This window comes from Tachyglossus aculeatus, chromosome X1 (genome assembly GCF_015852505.1).
Source record: "Tachyglossus aculeatus isolate mTacAcu1 chromosome X1, mTacAcu1.pri, whole genome shotgun sequence".
NCBI lineage: Eukaryota > Metazoa > Chordata > Mammalia > Monotremata > Tachyglossidae > Tachyglossus > Tachyglossus aculeatus.
In genome coordinates this window covers 46480556-46501279 of record NC_052101.1, presented here as the reverse complement: position 1 = coordinate 46501279, position 20724 = coordinate 46480556, and the positions used below count along the sequence as shown (strand labels likewise).

The 20724-nt window shown below is 40.7% G+C and overlaps 1 protein-coding gene across 8 annotated transcripts in view; it reads right to left on the bottom strand.

Annotated features, from left to right (window-relative positions):
- Window positions 1-20724, bottom strand: part of MEIKIN (meiotic kinetochore factor) — a 46316-nt gene that overhangs the window by 15611 nt on the left and 9981 nt on the right. For 4 of the 8 annotated variants that reach the window (XR_005447702.1, XM_038740059.1, XM_038740061.1 and 1 more), the window contains 9 exons: window positions 20633-20708; window positions 17728-17788; window positions 16882-17007; window positions 14584-14703; window positions 12000-12039; window positions 9038-9102; window positions 6971-7065; window positions 6496-6657; window positions 1960-2013 (listed from right to left, as the gene is read on the bottom strand). Coding sequence is in view for 7 of the 8 variants with exons in the window: in XM_038740059.1 (XP_038595987.1) it covers window positions 1960-2013; window positions 6496-6657; window positions 6971-7065; window positions 9038-9102; window positions 12000-12039; window positions 14584-14703; window positions 16882-17007; window positions 17728-17788; window positions 20633-20708 (799 nt within the window). In the remaining variant the exon portion in view is untranslated. The remainder of the gene's footprint in view (window positions 1-1959; window positions 2014-6495; window positions 6658-6970; window positions 7066-9037; window positions 9103-11999; window positions 12040-14583; window positions 14704-16881; window positions 17008-17727; window positions 17789-20632; window positions 20709-20724) is intronic. The other 4 variants (XM_038740064.1, XM_038740065.1, XM_038740063.1 and 1 more) reach the window with 3 other exon arrangements.

Here is a 20724-nt window from a genome sequence, read left to right as displayed (position 1 = left end):
AGTCCAAGGAAAGTCTTCCTAAATATGTCAGCCCCATGTTCTCTGGAACGCTGTCCAGAGCAGACTGCTCAGGTCTGGCCTCCCAGATCTGTGTTTGCCCGAGACTTGAATCCCTGGGGTGGGTCTGGCAATCCTGGTACTAATTTGGGCTCAAAATGCCACTGGGATTCATATGTGTTTCACTGGTGCCATGTGGTACTAATTGCTCACCCAACCAACGTGGCATTTGCATTCCACCAAAATCAGGCCAATAAAGCAAAGTAGTGGTCCGTTCAGGAGTCCCCGGGGAGAAGCTAGAAATGCATATCCGATTTATAAAATAATCACTGGTGGTTTTGAATGTTTACAAAGCAATTCCATTTAGATACAGCAGAATGTCGTTCCTTTTGCTACACAGTTCTATACACCCCGCCCCCCCCAACACACGAGCAAGAAGAGCAAACAAGAGCACTTCATCACTGTGTGAGCTAAGACCAAAGTCTCTTCTGCATTTCAGAAATAAAGATAGTTGGGAACGTTTCTACTGTTTTTAATCAGCGACATTTATTGAGCAGTTATTGTGGGCAGAGCACTGTATGAAGAGGCATACAACAGACTTAAGAGACATGTTCCCGGCTCACAACAAGTTTGTAGTCTATAGAATGTTTTGGCTAGAAGGGGTGAGCAATGTATTTTTAAATACGGCTGTTCAGATGACAAAGGGCACTGCCAAGTGCTGCTTGCCTCTTCATCAAAGATGGATTCAATTTTTCCTAAATTGAGTAACCCTGATGGCAGTCAAGTGGCAGGAGCAAGGTCCTGGAAATCAGGAGACCTAGGTTCTTGTCCTGGCTCTGCCAGCAAAGGAATGCCTGCAGGGGATATGCCACAAGTGGTTTCAGACTGTAGAGCCACCTATGGTGTTCAGTGAAGTGGACAAGGTCCAACAGGAATCCTGAAAAAATAGCTGGCTAATGTGGGTGGCAAAAACTGCATTGGCTACAGAGATGCCTGTTCTATCTCCTACTTAGACTGTGCGCCCCATGTGGGACAGGGACTCTGTCCGACCTAATTAACACTTACTTACTAATTATCCCAGCGCTTAGAACACTGCTTGACACAAAGTAAGTACTCCTTAAGTACCATATGAACATTAATAACTGCCACTGACACAACAGTTAGCACTAGGCTGCAGTCCCTTCAGTTATATGTGGATCCACAGTTTGAAAACCTCCACTTGTGTTTCACAATGTGCTGCAATTTACTTCTCTGGGCCTCAGTTGTCTTACCTGTAAAATGGGGATTAAGAGTGTGAACCCCCTGTTGGAGAGGGACTGTGTCCAATCTGATTAATTGGTACCTACCTCAGTGCTTATAACAGGGCTTGGCACATGGTAAGCACTTAACAAGTACCATAATTATTATTATTATTATTATTGCCTGTTTGCTCTTACTCTGTGTCCCATTGGAAACAGCTGGCAGGGTGTAACTGGTGCCAGGTAAATCACTGGTAATGCAATCAGTTTTCTCATGCAGAGCCAATCAATCAATGATATTTACTGACCACTTACTATGTGCAAAACACTGCACTATGCACTTGGGAGAGGAAAATACAGAATAAGCGTATATGTTCTCTGCTCAGAACCTGCTTCCACTGTAGATTCACAGTCCCGAAACCTCAAGATCAGGGGTCATCTGGTGTAAAAGGGAAACCATCAATTTTCTAAATCTACTTTATGACTGGAAGAAATAAAGAAGGAAAAATGAAAGGCTCCTTTTATAGAGGTGCATTTGCCTTCACATTATTCAGCAAAATGCCGTACTCTCATCTCCATTACATTTTATGATATGATTGCAGCACCCCTATTCAGAGCAGACATATAAACTCAGAAAAAAATGCATCAGGGACCCATTATTTCTTGAAATTACTACTATTTGGTCACCAAAAGAATACCTCCAATTTCAAACACTAACACTTACCACGAGGTCACCTGCCTTTGAGCATGGAGTGCTTGATCGCAATCTCTTATTTTTCTTAGTGAGTGGAGTCCGGGAATTTGTTTGCCATAAGGTGGATGCAAATGAATTAAGGAATTGAAGTGTACAAAGAAATGTTCATTTGAATAGCAAAATACAATAATTTGGTCTAAACAGAAAAAACTAAAATAATGCATGGCTACAACCAGGAATCTGGTGTTCAGCTACTAATAGCAAGTCCATATTCTAGAATGAGCTAGGTCAAATACAAGAAGCCAATTTAGGGAACCTTTTAATGGTGTATACCCTATTATTTCCTACATAATTTTCTACAGAATGTATACAAATGACAATAATAATAATTATTATTATTATGGTACTTGTCAAGCGCTTACTATGTGCCAAGCATTGTTCTATACAAGTTGATACACAGTCCCTAACCCGCATGGGGCTCACACTCTTAATCCCCATTTAACAGATGAGGGAACTGAGGCACAGAGAAGTGAAGTGATTTACCCAAGGTCACACAGCAGACTTGTGGCAGAGTCAGGATTAGAACCCAAGTCCTTCTGATTCTCCCAGGCCTGTGCTCTATCCACTAAGCCATGCTGCCTTTCAAAGTACACAAAGTACTCATGTCCTGTTTCCTACTCTCATCTTTTTCTCCACCGATTCTTTCTGGTTAGTTCTTATCTCCACGTTTATTTATACATGTCTACTCAATTGATAATTCAATAATTTATTTTGATTCCACCATTTGTGAATATTCCTGTCTTGAGAAAAAGGTCTCACTGCAGAATTAGCCAACCCTTTCATGAATTAATGCAACCAAAGACACATCAGAAACAGATGGACAGATCTTTTACCATATCTTAAGAAGGATCGGATAGAACTGGGGAAGATACAGAGAAAGCAAAGATCACTAGAGGAACAGAGTGAGGAAACTATGGCCAGCGATTGGGCCTTCCAACTCTACTATAGTGTACTCTCCCAAGTGCTCAGTATAGCACTCTGAAAACATTAGGGGGGTCTTCAGGCTGGAAAAAAGGCATCTAAGGGCACATCAATCAATAGTACTTAATGAATGTCTACTGTGTGCAGAGCATTGTTCTAAGTGCTTGGGAGAATATAATAGAGTTAGTAGAAATGATCCCTAACCTTAAGGAGTTTACAATCTAGCAGGGGAGATAACCTAAAATCATTTAGAGAGACGAAGAAGAGGGAAAAGGGGGAGAAGAGGTGCTGCTTTAGTGAAGCAACATGGCATATCGGATAGAGCACAGGTCTGGGAGTCAGAAGGTCATGGGTTTTAATTCCAGTTCTGCTACTTGTCTGCTGTGTGACCTCGGGCAAGTTACCTCATCTGCAAAATGGGGATTGAAACTGTGAACCCCACGTGGGACAGGGACCTGATTTGGTTGTATCCACCCTGGTGCTTAGAACAGTGCATGACATATAGTAAACACTTAACTAATACCATAATTATTATTTATTAGTAGGGTTATTACATAATTGGGTATCTATGGCACGTACATAAGTGATTTAGGAGACAATGAGTGTAATAATAATACTGATATTTGTACAGCGTTTCCTGTGTGCTGAGTAGACACACTGACATAGATGTAAATTAGGTCAGACCCAATCCCTGTCCCCCATGGGGCTCAAAGGGTGCTGAGGGTGCATAGGTGGCATGAAACTACCGAAAGTGGCACCTGAGAGTGGTGGCAGTGGATGGAATATAATCTGGGGGAGATTAATAATTAATCAGGGAAGGCCTCCTGGGGGAGATGTGATTTTAGAAGGGCTCTGAAGCTGGGGAGAGTTTTGGTCTGTCAGAGTCCCAAAGGTTTAGAACAGTGCTCCGCACATAGTAAGTATACAATAAATACCACTGATGATGACGACTTCTTGAGGATTTAGGAGCCCTAGGTTGGGGAAAGGACATGAGCAAGAGGCTGGTGGCAGAAGAGTTGAGCACAAGGCACAGTGAAGAGACTAGTTTAGTTGGAGAAGAAAGGATAAGTAGGTGGTAGAGAGCTGATGGAACCTTTAAGCCAATGCTTAGGAGTTTCTGTGTGATCTGGAGAGGAATAGGTAACCATTGCAGGTTTTTGAGGAGCGGAGAGAATTGTGAAGAATAAAGTTTTAGACAATTGACCCAAGAAGCAGAGTGAAGTGTGGACCGGAGAAGGGAGAAATTGAAGGGAGAGGCTGCCAAGTGAGGAGGCTGCTGGGTAGTAGTCCTGCCAGGATATGACAAATGCTAGGGCCAATTTAGTAGTCTTTTGGATAGAGGGATACAAACAGAGCCTGAAAATACTGCAAAGAAAAAAAAATGACAGGATTTGATGACTCAGTGAATATAGAGAATACAAAATTAAAAGTGTGGACAGGTCAAATGTAGAATTGTTGTTTACCGAGTTCCACAACAGAATTAAAGGTTCAAAATACACAATTCTTCACGCAGCCAACATCTAAAATGTTGCCACTGGGCATTTTGTAGGCTGAAGAGAGTAAGTTCAAAAATGGTTTGGATCAATTAAAGGTTTAGCAGTCCAAATGAGGAGAAAAGGAGAGGATGAGGCCAGGGTGGGGGAGGAGGAAAAACAGTTCCAACTCTTCCTGCCACCCAGTGGGAATGGTAGAATCCCCACTGGTCCCTGGACCAGGTTGAGCTCCTTCCTGCTGGAAGGCAAGGATTGAAGCTACAATCTTGACTCCCTCTTGATACCTTTCCAGGGGTCAGAGGGGAAGGCAAGTTACTTCCAGATTGAAAATCTATTAGGGAGAAGGTGATTAGAGAAGCAGCGTGACCCAGTGGATAGAGCACGGGCCTGGGATTCAGGACCTGGGTTCTAATCCCAGCTCCACCACTTGTTTCCTGCGTGACCTTGGGCACGTCACTTCACTTCTCTGTGCCTCAATGATCTCATCTTTAAAAATGGGATTAAGACTGCGAGCCCCATGTGGGATAAGGACTGTGTCCAACCTGATTAGTTTGGATCTACCCCAGCACTTCAGAACAGTGCCTGGCACATAGTAAGTGCTTAACGACACCCTAAAAAATAAATAATTATATATATTTATATTGATGCATGTTTACTTGTTTTGATGTCTGTCTTCCTCACTCTAAACTGTAAGCCTGGTCTAGGCAGGTACTGTCTCTCTTTGTTGCTGAACTGCACTTTCCAAGTGCTTAGTACAGTGCTCTTCACACAGTAAGCGCTCAATAAATGATTGAATGAATGAATGAATGAAATAAAAAAGTGATGATGGTAGCACCCTCATTCTGAGTCCACCCACAGAGTGGAAGCCTATTTTCAAGAACCTCGCCTTTTTGGATGAAGAGTCACATGTAGGTCAGAAGCTACAGGTTCCTGACCCTAGTGTTTGAGGACTGCACTGTTGAATAATAACAGGGATGTCAAGGAGGCCAATCACCATGTTTTTTCTACATATTTCTTCTATGCACTCTGTTGTCACACTCGAACGGCATACTGGGCTGACTAGACCATTCACTTGAGTCGGTAATGGCTTTCACATTCTTATCACATAATTCTCACCAAAATATTTACTGAGCACCTGCTTTGTGTAGAGAACTCTATTAGGCTCTCTGAGAGCTACATGGAATTAGTGATTCATGGTCCTTACTTTCAAAAGTTTGCTACCTAGGAAGAAAAGGAAAGTACTGCAACTTTTTAAAATTTATCCACCATCATAACATTAGATCAAGTAAAAGATGATTATTAGGGTTTCTCAAGGTGACTATGATCCTCAAATAGTCTCAAGATCCACTGAACATAGGTTCTTTTTTTTAATCCTGCCAGAGAATCTGGAACCATCAGATGCTCATAGACACAGTGAACCCAATTCTTCATTGCCGAAATTCACTTGCTGTTAGACATCAATTTTTTCAGATCACCAGGGAACCATTTAGTGCATTAGAGAAGCAGCATGACCTAGTGGATACAGCATGGGCCTGGGAATCAGAAGGGTCTGCTGTGTGACCTTGGACAAGTCATTTAACTTCTCTGGGCCTCTGTTACCTCATCTGTAGAATGGGGATTAAGACTGTGAGTCCCAGATGGGACAGGGACTGTATTTGCTAATTCTGCAGTATTGTACTCCCTCAAGCGCTTAGAACAGTGCTCTGCACCTCAATAAATACCATTGACTGATTGTGAGCAAACTGCCCTTGAGGTAGGAAACGTGTCTGTCTACTGTTATACTCTTCCAAGCACTTAGTACGCAGCTTAGCATTCTTTAGGCACTTAACAAATACCATTAATTGATCAAATGATCTCCTTTGTAGTCTGATAAGCATATATGCTCTTCCCAAAGTGCCCAATTTACTACCACGAGCAATTTAGGCACCCAAGCTATGCAATGAAATACCAGCTTCCTACCTGTAACACAGACCATGAACAGAAAAACCCTTTTTTGACATCTAAACAAAAAATGCCACCCTGTAGTTTAAAACAGAGGCTCACTTTTCCCTAGCCTCTCCATTCACAAAAGTCTAGTCTTGGCAATACTTACCATTTTACTTTCCAGGTGATTAGCTGGAAGCATTTCTGCACTTGTACTCGGAGTAACTTGGGTGGCTGATCTCTGGTTACATGGAGTCTTGGTTTTTAAATCATGGGAGAAATTTATCCTCGTTTTAAAATGAGTATTTCTGGGTTCGGAATGAGTTCTAGGCTGAAAAATTCACAATGAGAAGACATTGCACAGCACTTGACATGGACTACAATGGGATCTGGCTTAAAAAAAGAAGACAAAAAAAACTGGGTCCAAAAAGTGCTTATTTTAGGAAAATGAAGATGAGTCCTGAATTGAATTTTCAACCTTTTTATATTCTGAAAAAAATCCTCACATTATCAAATGCCATAAACCTTGGCACACATAGCTTACTAAAACCCTCACCCAAAAAACCTGAAAACATAATTTCCTTGAAACCTTACTAAATCCTTTAACAAAATTGGAAAAGAGCAAATTAAGCAAAAATACTTACTTTTTTCTTTGGCCTTGCAGGTGCCGAAGAACATACTCTGGACTTTGTGTCTGGAGTTTTCTCCTCAGCAGGTGAAATCTTACAATCTTTCTTACCTGATAATAAAAACCCACTTATATTTGATAAGAATCACAATTGCTCCTCAAAAGTAGACTGCAAGAATTACTCAATTTTATAGCTAATCAATTGGTAGTGTTGATTGAGCTTTGACTGTAGGCTGAGAGCACTGTTCTAAGTGCCTGAGAGAGAACAGCAGAGAATAGAGACAAGGTTCCTGCCCTCAAAGTGTTTACAATCTCTTTCTGACTTTAAAAAAGTTATTTTATAGTTTAAATATCCCTGTCAGAATGCAATGTTTGAGAATGTGATTTGGATAAAACATAATGGAAGGGGAAAAGTTACCAAAACTTGCCTTGAATTGGCTATAAAATGATGTGATACTGGGCAAGAATTTTTTTAAGCTTGCTTTATTCATTATCACAGGATTGCAAAACAATACACTAGCAGTAATTCATGTTTCAAATTGGCAATTGTTTTTAAATTAACTCTGTCGCTTATTAAAGGCAATGAATTTAGAGCAGTTGCAATGTAGGATAAATTGATTATTAAGGTCACATTTTCACCAAGAGGCCTTTCCTGATTAAGCTCTCTTTTTCCCAGCTTGTACTCTCTTCTGCATTGTCTATGCACTGGGATCTGTGACCTTTGGACACTTGATATTTGCCCACTACTTACCCCAGTGCTTAGAACAGTGCTTGACACATAGTAAGCGCTTAACAAATACTATCATTATTATGTCCTGTTTCAATTGGCTTTAACCCATCATCCCCCGAAACCCTTATTTTCCATTTAAACAATAGTTGACACACAATTTCTTTATGATAACATGAGCATTTGTGGGAATAGTTACCCTGCCTGCAGGGACTTGCTTTAGACTTTTATAGAGAAAGCCAAGTATTAAGATTTTCTATGACTACAATCTTGAAAAGCCAAAATTATCATCCTTAGTCTTCTAAATGAAGCCCCCACAGTGCTACATTATGGAGAGGAAAGCAAATTCCCTCCACTTCCCCTACTCTTTGCTTGAAAAAGGTGTTTTTTGAAAGATTTTTATGGTATTTGTTAGGCCCTTACTATGTGCCAATCAATCACATTTACTGAGCACTTACTGTGTGCAGAGAACTGTACTAAGCATTTGGGACAGTAACACAACAGTATAACAGACACCTTCCCTTCCCACAGTGAGGTTACAGGCACTGTTCTAAGCACTGGGGTAGATACAAGCTAATCAGATTAGACTCAGTCCATGTTCCACATGGGGCTCAGTCTTAAATCCCATTTTCTAGATGAGGTAACTGAGGCACAGAGAAGTTAAGTGACTTACCCAAGGTCACACTGCAAACAAACAGAGCTGGGATTAGAACCCAGGTCCTCTGACTCACAAGCCTACATTCTTTCCACTAGGCCATGCTGCTTCTCAATATCCACAGTACATGGCTCTTTTATAAACAAATACGATATTTAGAGTAAACGATTAAACATTCTGAAAACTGTTTGAAAGTGAAAAGAACAGAGAAATCAATAAAACAATTTTAAATATTATACGTCTTCATGCACACTATAACCTGCTTTGCCAAAGTCAGACTGCACCCTTATGTGAGTGAGGTCAAAGATTCAAAGGAAGTCTAACTGGCTGATAAAACTTACTGTTAGTTTCTGAAAGTCCCTTCTATCTCTGCCATACATGGGATTTTCATAGTTTCTTGCTTTTAGAATGGACTTTGATAGAGCTTGTATGAAAACATACTAATTAATCTTCAAGAAATCTCTAAACAAGGAATATAGGACTTTGAAAGCAATTAGCGTAAAAATAAAAAAAATTCTAGAAAGCAAAAAAAAATCCAAGTCTGAAAACTGGACAGAACTACTTACGCATTTCATTTACTAAATACATTTAAATAAGTATTATTCAGTTTTCCACCAACCACTTCCTATTGCACGTCAGTGAATGAATAAAATAACAACAGTGAAAACTGAAAATATTCAATTTTATTTACTAAGATTTACCAGTTTCTGGAGTTAAAATGTTCTTCGATCTGGGAGCAATTTTTTCATCGTTTGATGATCCCTTTCTAAGATAAACAGACGAAAGCTTCCAGTGAATATCAATGAAATGATTTGGAAATTCAGAGGTAGCTGTGAGCCCGTTGTTGGGTAGGGATTGTCTCTTTCTGTATTGTCTCTATCCGAATTGTACTTTCCAGGAGCTTAGTACAGTGCTCTGCACACAGTAAGCACTCAATAAATACGATTGAATGAATGAAGGATATAGACATTCTAAGGACTTATCCATGTGTGCAGGTGTAGCTAATCTTCCAACTAGGTGCAAATCAAGACAGGCCCCTTACTGCATTATTGCAATTTTACCTATTGCCCCGTTTCCTCCTCTTGGTGTCGTCATCTTCCTGCGGCATTTCTATATGACAGTTACTCGACTTAAAACTATAGATAAACACATTCATAGTATAGCATAGACGTAGTCTCCGAGTCACAGTCAAAATTCTCTAATCGGCTTGGAGAAGCTCTTGCGCCATGACAGAAGCAGGGGCAAAGAGGAGTGTCAAGGACTGGGTGGGAGGATGGAGGTGGAGCCCAAGAGCCTAGAGAAAACAGGACAGCTTGGGAGAAGAACAGTAGGATCAGCCCTGAGGTGGAAGTAGAAGGGAACAGGAAGCAGGACATGACAGGAAAATTGTGGCACAAATCAGGTATTTTTGCTATCATTTAGTAATGATAGCAAAATCTCCACCCTTGAACCTCTCAGGTTCATTGGCTCCCAAAAGGACATAAAGCAACACTCAGTTGCATACATCAATGGGGATCACAAAATATCTATATTTTAAAGCAAAAAGTTCCCTTAAAGGAAAACAAAGAGCCAAAGTTTTGAAGAAAATAAAGTTAGTGACTAAAGGATATAGGAGAGGTGGCAGGAGTAAAACATTATGAAATAATGCTTTGAAAGGTAGAGAGCGTCTTAAAGACTTAAAAAGAAAAAGATTATGATTGTTTCAGGGATTTCTGCTTCTGAACTACACTGACAAAAATGCAACTGATTATAAAGTGAATGATTTCAAATAAATGATGTAAAATCATGATCATGGCTGCAACAATCATTTCACATTGTCTATTTCATTGGTCAGTAGTATTTACTGAGCACCCACTGTGTACAGAGCACTTTACTAAGCGCTTGAGAGTTAGTGAATGATAACCTTGTTGGGTAGGGACTGTCTCTATATATTGCCGACTTGTACTTCCCAAGCACTTAGTACAGTGCTCTGCACATGGTAAGCGCTCAATAAATATGCTTGAATGAATGAATGAATGAATGCCTTCAAGGGCTTACATTCCAGAAGGGGAGCGAGACACTTTAATAATTACAGGTATATAATACTTATACTCATATAAGTACATGAGTTAGTTTAAATAGGGTTTTATGGAAAGCTGAGAGTAAACAAGAGTACGGGCTGTACAAAAACGAAGTGGCAATTGGGTGGGGGACTAAAACCTGGGGAGATAAGAAATTAACTGGGGAAGGCCTCCTGGAGGAGATGTGATTTCACAAGGTCTTTGAAGATGGAATGTTGTACAGTGTGAGATATGAAGGGATGGGTAGTTCCAGGCAAAGAACAGGATCAGAGGAAGAGGTCACGGTGGGAGAAAAGAGAACGAGGCCCAGTGAGTATGTTGGTTTCAGAAGTACAAAGAGTGCATACTGGGGGGTAGAGGGTGAAAAGAATGGATTATACTGTAATAATAATAATAATAATAATAGCATTTGTTAAGCGCTTACTATGTGCAAAGCACTGTTCTAAGCACTGGGGGGGATACAAGGCGATGAGGTTGTCCCACATGGGGTTCACAGTTTTAATCCCCATTTTACAGATGAGGTAACTGAGGCTCAGAGAAGTTAAGTGACTTGCCCAAGGTCACAGAGCAGACATGTGGTGGAGCCAGGATTCGAACCCATGACCTCTGACTCCAAAGCCCGGGCTCTTTCCACTGAGCCATGCTGCTTCTCATTCTACCAAGCACTTATTACAGTGCTCCGTACAAACTAAGCGCTCAATAAATATCATTATCGATGATGATGTTGATGATGACGATTAGTAGGAGGGAGAGAGCAGATTGAGTGTCTTAAAGCTAATAGTCAGATGTTTCTGCTTGAATAAGAGAGGAATGTGCAACCATTACAGATTCTTGAAGAGAGGGGTGATAAACAGAATGACGGTTTAGAAAAATGATCTAGGCAGCAGATTGAAGTACTGATTGGAGATGCAAGAGAATGGGATGTAGGGAGAGAAGATTAGGCAGAAATCAAGCCTGTATATGACAAGTGCCTGGTGGTCAACTATATGGAAAGGAAGGGTGGATCTGGGAAATATGGGTGGGTCGGCGGGGGGGGGGGGAGGTTGATGGAATTTGGTGACAAACAATCTAGGGGTTGATAAAGGAGTCATGAATAATGCCAAGGCTCGGCTTCAGAGACTGAGAAGATGGTGGGATTACCAACTGGAAAAGTTAGCTGGAGGAGATGATGATAAAAGAGGGAAGATGAGGAATTCAGTTTTGGACAGAATGAGCATAAGGAGCCAGTGGGGCAGGAGTTGTGAGGTTGCAGAGAAGGAGGCTCAGGGTTAGTGAGGAAGACTTGGAAAACATTCGCAGAGAGATGGTAGTGGGAACCGTGGGAGCAATTGAGTTTCCCGAATGCGTGGAAAGTGGAAAAGAGGATGCCTTAAGAGAGCACTGAGGGACACCCTAGCTAGTTCAGTTCAATTGTATTTATTGAGCGCATACTGTGTGCAAAACTAGGGGTTGGGAGGCAGAGGAAGAGTGGGCAAAAGGGACTCAGAAAAACTGGCCAGAGAGGTAACAGGAGTACAAGAAGAGAACTGTAAAGTAAAACCAAAAGTTATATAGTATTTTAAAGTTATGGGGTAGTATTATTTAAAAAAAATGTAATTCTCACTTCTTGCTAGGCTGTTCCTCACAGTCTTCTGAAATGGTCGCTAGGATTGTGGAAAAAAATCAGACTAATAACTATTTGTATTTTATACTTTACATATTTTATTTTATATATTTATACATATTTTTATATATTTGTCACCAAATTGTACTTTCCAAGCACTTACTACAGTGTTCTGCACACAATAAGCACTCAATAAATAGGACAATGAATGAATGAACTATTGTGAAAAGCAGATTCAGCTGCATTACTTTGAATCTAAACCATTCCAAATGCGTGACCTTTGCAAGATGGCAAACCTGTATGATCTTGGTAGGCTAAATTATTGCTAAAATTTAATAGCAGTAGTAATAATAGTATTTATTGAGCTTCCACTCGGTCAATGCATGCTATTAAGCTCTTGGGGAAGTACAACATGGAGAAATGACACAAGCCCTCTCTGGGGAAGTCTGTGTCAGGACAAGACACCCACCCTGCTTGGTAGTTGCTCAGTAGGAGTTCAGGCCACTTTGGGATCTTCTGCACAGTTCTCCTCATGTAAACTCAGTCAATCATATTTACTGAGCGCTTACTATTACAGAGCACTGTTCTAAGCACTTGGGAGAGTGCAATGAACAGCCACATTCCCTGCCCACCACGAGCTTACGGTCTGGTGGGGGGAACAAATGCCCCCAGGGAGCTTCGAGACAATCTGCCAGGTAACAGGTCAGCTGGACTGTAAGCAGATTTCTCCCAAGACAGCTAAAGTTACAATGGATCCAAGCCAGTCCTGACCCACAGGCACAGAAAAATGACCTGAGGACTGAGAGGATCAGGCTGGGTCAACTGCTTTGCCATAATACCAACTAGTCAAGTTTAAATCTACATTTATGAGTGTACACTAAGTAGATAATACCTAAATTGGGTGGGGGGTGGGAAGAGGGGAGTGTGTGTGTGTGTGTGTGTGTGTGTGTGTGTGTGTGTGAGAGAGAGAGAGAGAGAGAGAGAGAGAGAGAGAGAGAGAGAGAGAGAGAGAGAGAGAGAGAGTGTGCGTGTGTGTGTGTGTGTGTGTCTTTTGCAACAACACAGTGGTCTACAGTGTCTGTTTTGGTGATCCTGAGTATACAGGCCTGGGAAAACTTAGCACTGAGTCACCTTGGGGGTACTATCCAAGGTGAGCTAAGAGCTATCTCACTGAGCTAGTCAAGCACCTGGAGCCTTAGCAGCATTCATTCAATTGTATTTATTGAGCACTTACTGTGTGAAGAGCACTATACTAAGTGTTTAATAATAATAATAATGATGGTATTTGTTAAGCACTCACTGTGTGTCAAGCACTGTTCTAAGCACTGGGGTAGATACAAGGTTATCAGGTTAACAGCACTGTGCCTCGATCTCGCCTGTCTTGCCGCTGGCCCCTGGCCCACCTCCTGCCTCTGGCCTGGAATGCCATGCCCTCCCTCCTGAAATCCACCAGACAATCACACTCCCGCCACATTCAAAGCCCTATTACAGAGAAGCAGCTGGCTCAGTGGAAAGAGCACAAGCTTTGGAGACAGAGGTCATGGGTTCAAATCCCAGCTCTGCCAATTGTCAGCTGTGTGACTTTGGGCAAGTCACTTAACTTCTCTGTGCCTCATTTACCTCATCTGTAAAATGGGGATTAAGACTGTAAGCCCCCATGGGACAACTTGATCACCTTGTAACCTCCCAAGCGCTTAGAACAGTGCTTTGCACATAGTAAGCACTTAATAAATGCCATCATTATTTATTATTATTATGGAAGGCACACCTCCTCCAAGAGGCCTTCCCAGACTAAGCCCCATTTTTCCTTATCTCCCATTCCCTTCTGCATCACCCTGACTCACTCCCTTTGCTCTTAGCTCCTCTCCCCACCCCACAGCACTTATGTCTATATGTATATATATATATATATATATATAATTATAATTTTATTTATTTAGATTGATGCCTGCTTACTTGTATTGATGTCTATCTCCCACTCTAGACTGTGAGCTCATGGTGGCCAGGGATTATCTCTATTGCTGTATTGTACTTTCCAAGCGCTTGGTATAGTGCTCTGAACATAGTAAGTGCTCAATAAATGTGACAATGAATGAAAGATTAGATACTGTACAGTGAAATCAAAAGACCTGCCATTTTTACCCTCCAGCTGCTGTAGGTCATTCTCCCCCCAGCAGTGGCTAAATGTCTGTCATACAGCACTTATGCACACATCCATAATTTATTGCTATTCCTGCTCCTTGTGGGCAGGAACTGTGTCTACCAACTCTGTTATATTGAACTCTCCCAAGCACTTAGAACCCGTGGTGTGCACACAGTAAGCAGTCAATAGGTACAACTGATTGATTGATACAGGGAATTCCTCAGTGCATTCTGGGGTATTGCCTCTAACCTGGGCAATGAGTTGATGCTTGTCACCAAAAGTGGTAAATCAGACCTGCCCCAGTAGGTCTGGACCACAAAGCTGGAAGAAACCCAGTTTAAGCAAACCGACTGCCCACACGTGCGGCTCCAGAACACAGTCTTACTTCCGATTAAATATACTCATATCCTTTTTAAAATCTAGTTACAGTTAAAAATATACCTCTAATGGCAGAAAGATTTGAAAATTGTTGAACCTCCTCTATGGCTACGGCTGTGCTGGTGTCCAGAAGAGTAGAATTCTTATACTTGAGACAGTTTTGGGCATTCGAGTCATCGAAATCTAATAATGAAAGGAAAATTACAATTAAAAACCGACTGCATAAACAACTCGGTTACATGATTCTCATATATGTAGCACTCCAGGTTTAAAGAACAGACAAAAAAATAAAGCAATAAAAAGATCACTTTAGATCTGGGAAGTTTAAGGAACTAAGTTGTTTAAAATGACTGAGTCACACACTTAAATTTCTCCATTAGAAACTTTTACAGGTGGATAAAATGAACACTATTTGAAGATTCCTGAAAAATGAAATTCTTGAAACCGATCAATGTTTACGTAGTAAGTAACAGAATTTGTATAGACAGTAAATTCTGCATTTATTACTACACCTGGTTTACGCATGTTCTAAAATCCAACCTTTCCTCTATACAAACTGCTACAGTCACTTATTTCCCACCTCGGCTACTGCATCAGCCTCCTCGCTGACCTCTCTGCATCCTGTCTCTCCCTTCTCCAGTCCATACTTCACTCTGCTACCTAGATTATTTTTCAAAAAACAATTCATTCCGTATCTCCACACTCCTCAAGAATCTCCAGTGGTTACCCATCCACCTCTGCAAACAAAAGTGCCTTCCCATCAGCTTGAAAACCACTCAATCAGCTCTCTCCCTAACCTAATCTCCTACAACCCAACATGCACATTCCACTCCTCCAACACCAACCTACCCAATCTTGTTTATCCCACTGATGTCTTGCCCACCTTTTCCCCAGGTCTGAAACTCCTTTCCCCTTCATAATTGACAGCCTATCACTCTCCCTTCCTTCAAAACCTTCCTAAAACCACACCTCCTCCAAGAAGCCCTCCCAGACTAAGCTCTTTATTTCCCCTATCTGCTCTTTCCTCTGCATTGGCGTCCTGCCTCATAAGTAATATGATGCTATTTCCCCTACCCCTAATCTATTTTAAAGTCAGTCTCCTCCTGTAGACTTTAAGCTCCAAGGACCACATCTGCCAACTCTGTTGAATTTCCAAAGTGCTTAGGACAAAGCTCTGCACACAGTAAGGACTCAATAAATACCCTTGATTGATTGATTGATAGAGATCCCTCCCCAACAGGACTCTGACGGTATTTGGATGTCAGCTTCATGACTAGTCACCCCCATTCCCAATCATACCACCATGGGTGAGAAGCCCCAACTTCTGCAGTTGCAGAGGATGGGTAGAAGTCCCTGTCATAATGTTAAGAACGTTGGGAAAGTTAAGATGGGGCAGCAGTGAGAAGTCAGAAGAGACAAGGAATTAACTATTGTTTTTTTACTGCTGCTGTTTCTGACTAGTTTACTTTAACTTCTTATTTTCTTCCCCATGTGTCCGTAACTCCCCCTTCTTAGATTAAGAGCTTCTTGTAGGCCAGGGACTGTTTCATTGTAGCCCGTGTATTATTCCTACAACTTAGTGTTTTAAGCACTTAACATTATTATTGATTGATTAGCCATTTTCTGTTCTTCCCCTTTACCTGTTTTCAAATACCATCTCTTTTAGAACTTTCTAGGGAGTGTGTGTGTTGGTGGGGGGCTAGAGGGAGGAGGAAAGAGAAATATTGTCCTATGTTCTCACAGGCTTACATGTCCTACATGTATCCCTCTGTAAAGGGAATTCCCAATTTCTTTTTTTTGGAATGGTAGGCCTTGAGGTTTGGGGTATTACTTTAGTGGACCTTGCCACAAATGCCAAAAACTATATCTAAGGCATAAAAATACAATTAGTTTCCTGTACCCTCTGGTTTCTCAACCCCAAACAATGTCAGGGTCCATGTGCCTGCTGACATCAAGTTCAAAGACCAATGAAAGGACCTGGACTTTGGTTGGAAAACCCAGAACCTGGTGGTGGACAGACCATAAGACATTTGTCAAATTCTTTTTGGCTAAGTGAAACTGTGAACCAGAAAACACTCAATAACGAGCGCTATCTACACTACATCATGACAGTGAAGTTCAAAATTTTAATTTGAGAATGGAATGGCTTGCTTCTTTTCTTCCTATATTGGGCGTCTATCCTCTTTTAAAGACTGCCAGGCTCTAGGGCGCAAAGCGTGATGCTACCTCACAGGGACAATGAAAGTGTGCAGTCCTCAGCAGTCCTTATAATGGTCCTCTCTCAGGTATATTTGGACCAATTCTTTTAATGAATTAAAAAAAATTATTTACCAAATTAAAAATTAGAAAGTATACTCTTACCTATGCAATCTGCTTCCCTGAACACTTCAGGTGATGGGAAACTACTTAAATTATCTTCAGAATCTTCAGAGAAATCTGAGTCAGAAAAATTCAGAAATGAGGGAGTATCAATAGTGGTCGTCATTCCTGAAAAATAAGTAAACAGTAAAGATGAAATACTGTATAAAAGGAACCTCAAATAAATGCTTAAGTCATTAATAAATAAATTAATTAATTAATAACGCATGCTCCTACTCACTTATCTGCAAGTTACAAGAAATGATAGTCTATGACAAATATTTGAGACAAATTTTTTTTACTATTTTTCCTCAAACGAAAAATGTCATATTGTTATTGCTATTTACCCAGTGAGGCTATTGGCTACAATATGCACAGATTATTATAAGAACTTCCATATAGAGAAGGGAAAAAAAGGTACTGTCAAGTCAGTTGTGTGTTACACGTGTGTGGTACTTTTGAATAAAGGGAGCGCCCATTACAATGATGACTTTAAAATCCCTTGTCTTTTTTTAATGGTATTTGTTATGTGCTTACTATGTGCCAGGCACTGTACTAAGCACTGGGGCAGATACAAGACGATCAAGTTGGACACAGTCCATGTTCCAGTTGGGACTCAGAGTCTTAATCCCCATTTTACAGATGAGGTCACTGAGGTGCAGGTCACACAGCAGGTAAGTGGCAGAGGCAGGATTAGAACCCAGGTCCTCTGACTCCCAGGTCCTCTTGTTGTAGGCAGGTTTTGATCAGGGGGTCTTGGAGTGCCTATTTCCTGAATTCCTGCTAACTTGCTCCCCCAAAACTACATGATTTTGATTTTTTTTAATGTGAAGCCCGAGTCAAGTTTACCTGTAGTTGTTGGACTGCTTCTCAAACTCTCTTTACTTTCTGAACTGTCCATTTTTGATTCCTATTTGGAGTAAGAAGACATGAATTACAGTAGCAACAGGGAAGTGGGGATAATCGATTATCACTCTAGGTAGCACTCAACAGCTTTTAGGAATCTAGATTTGTCAGTGTATTTCTGTATCTGGCCAATAAACAGGGAGCCCAAAAACCCTCACAGAAAAAAACCTTAAGGGTTTTAGTATTTGATTTGTTTGTTGTAATCTGTGTTAGGGATTGTGCTCATAAAATTCCCACTGAATTCATTTTTAATTACCTTTGAATAGGCTAGGGAGAATACTATATTTCTGCGATGTGGAGGCCCTACAGGTATTCATTTCATTCATTCAATCGTATTTATTGAGTGCTTACTGTGTGCAGAGCACTGTACTAAGTGCTTGGGAAGTACAAGTTGGCAACATATAAAGACGGTCCCTACCCAACAGCGGGCTCACAGTCTAGAAGGGGGAGACAGACAACAAAACAAAACTAGTGCTCCACCACTAGCTCCACCACTTTCAGATTATAGGAACAATTTGATTTATGAAGAATAGTACAGTATTATCAAAAACAAGCTCTTGCTTCAGTTAATTTTAATCCTAATGGATAGCAGGTATTAAAAACAGCTAAAACCAACATAGTTTTCAAGTGAAAAATCTGAAATCTGTGTTTTAACTTTCCAAAAATTAGGTTGGCACATTGCTATATACAGAATTTGTACTTAGAGTAAGAGGACATTCCATTGCTAGTAAAAATCATTTGACACAATATTGCATGGCCCCGTGTTTATCTTACTCTTATTGTCTCAACACAGTCATTTCATATTAACCCTAAATAGATGGTGCCACACTTGCTCAACCTCAGGAAAAGGGGTCCCCTTCTAGACTGGGGCCAGGTAACGTGTCTATTTTTCTTGTATTGTACTCTCCCAAGCGCTTGGTATAGTGCTCTGCACACAGTAAGTGCTGAATAAATACGAGTGACTGACCGACTCTGCTGCTGGAAGTATTCTAGGCTGTCTATTTTGAAACATGAAAGTGGGGCATATTATAAGGCAGCAAAGACAATGGATGTTGCTGTTGTCATACCCTTTTATCTTCTCCTGCAGTCATGAAGCTGAAACTGCTATTACTGGGTTGGGCAGAAAAAATCCAAAAAAAGAAAAAAAAGTGGGGGGGGGGACGACTCTGGATCTGAATAATCATAAGTAAAATTTGGAGATCTATTATAAACTAATTTCTGACAAAACCCAGGATCTGATCCCAATCACTGCTGGGAATCCCATCTCCTCTTCATCTGGCTTCTTCCCCACATCCCGCAACATGAGGTGAAAGCTGGCTTTTCTGTTCAATCCAAAAGCAGAAGAAAACCACAGTGCAGTTGAAAAGGGTGTTTAAATCTGCCTGAAAATCTCTGATTTCTATCTCACCCTGATTCTGATCTCTATCTCACCCTGATTCTGATCTGTTTTCTGATGAAGTGGAGATACCTCTACTTCCTGCTGAGAGGAGAGGGTTGTCAGGGCTGTCACTAATGCTAGACTCTTTGCTCCACCACTAGCTCCAGCACTTTCAGATTATAAAAATCTGCATCAATTTTTAAAAAAGCAGATGAACTTTTAAAAGATGACTAAAGAAGACCTTGATAAAGATTATCAGACGATGTCCCCTACTATAAGGAGCTTTAAGAAGTTGTTGTTCAACCTAAATTGGGCATTTTTTATTTTTACTGAAATTGAAAAAACACATCCACAGGTATCCAAATGAGCTTCTACTTCTCTAGCATCTTCCAAAAACAAATAATCCCATTTCAACTCCCTGGTTTAAAGTTAACTTCGAATTACTCTTAAAGGAAAATAACAGTTTAGTGATGTTTAGTGTTACAGAAAACTGCACGTATAGGAATTCTGAATTATTTTTCCAAAGGTTCTGGAACAGATTCCAATTTATAACATGTAAGTCTATAAAAAACATATCTCTGATGCAGCCATTTATGACCCATCCATGTTTTTCGAGGAATATATAAAGGCAGTATCATGGGTATGCCTGAAGTTCCAGTGGCTTAAGATACATAAGCTGGGGTATAATATATGTGGAAATGATGCCAGAGACTACTTAGGTTAACACTCTGGCTCAATCCATAATAATAATAATGTTGGTATTTGTTAAGCACTTACTATGTGCAAAGCACTGTTCTAAGCACTGGGGAGGGGGGTAACAAAGTGAACAGGTTGTCCCACATGGGGCTTACAGGCTTCATCCCCATTTTACAGATGAGGGAACTGAGGCTCAGAGAAGTGAAGTGACTTGCCCAAGGTCACACAGCAGACACGTGGCGGAGCCAGGATTTGAACCCATGACCTCCGACTCCAAAGCCCATGCTCTTTCCACTGAGCCATGCTGACTTGCCCATGTGTCTGAGGACACGGTTATTAGATGAACAATACAGGGTGAGGGGTGAGTGAAGGGTTTCAATTGAGAGCACACACAGATTCTCGTTGCCTAACACCATATCACTTTTTACTCATCAGCAGTTGTAAAATAATCAAACCAAAGAAAAATATAAATATAAACACACCAGTAGCTGCCCCCAAAGACCCTACTCCATCCACCATTATGAAGTTGAAATCCTTCCCAACTCAGTTATTTTTAAGGGCGCTACACAAAGCGGGTATGGATAATGATGACTCTAAGTGGCTACTCAATAATATTCCTATGAAATCATTACAACGATTTACTCCTATCAATGTCACTATGTTTATAATACAAGGCTACAAAAACTTGTGCAATTTATTTTAAGTAATTTAATTTATTCACTAATTTAATTTATTCACTCCAAGCTTAATCAACTGAGAGTATTAAATACATACTTTCTGGAGAACCTTGTTCTTGGCATCTTCGATATTTTCTTCCATTGTCATTTTTTCTGTAATGTTTAACTGTACACTATGTCAAAATCCAA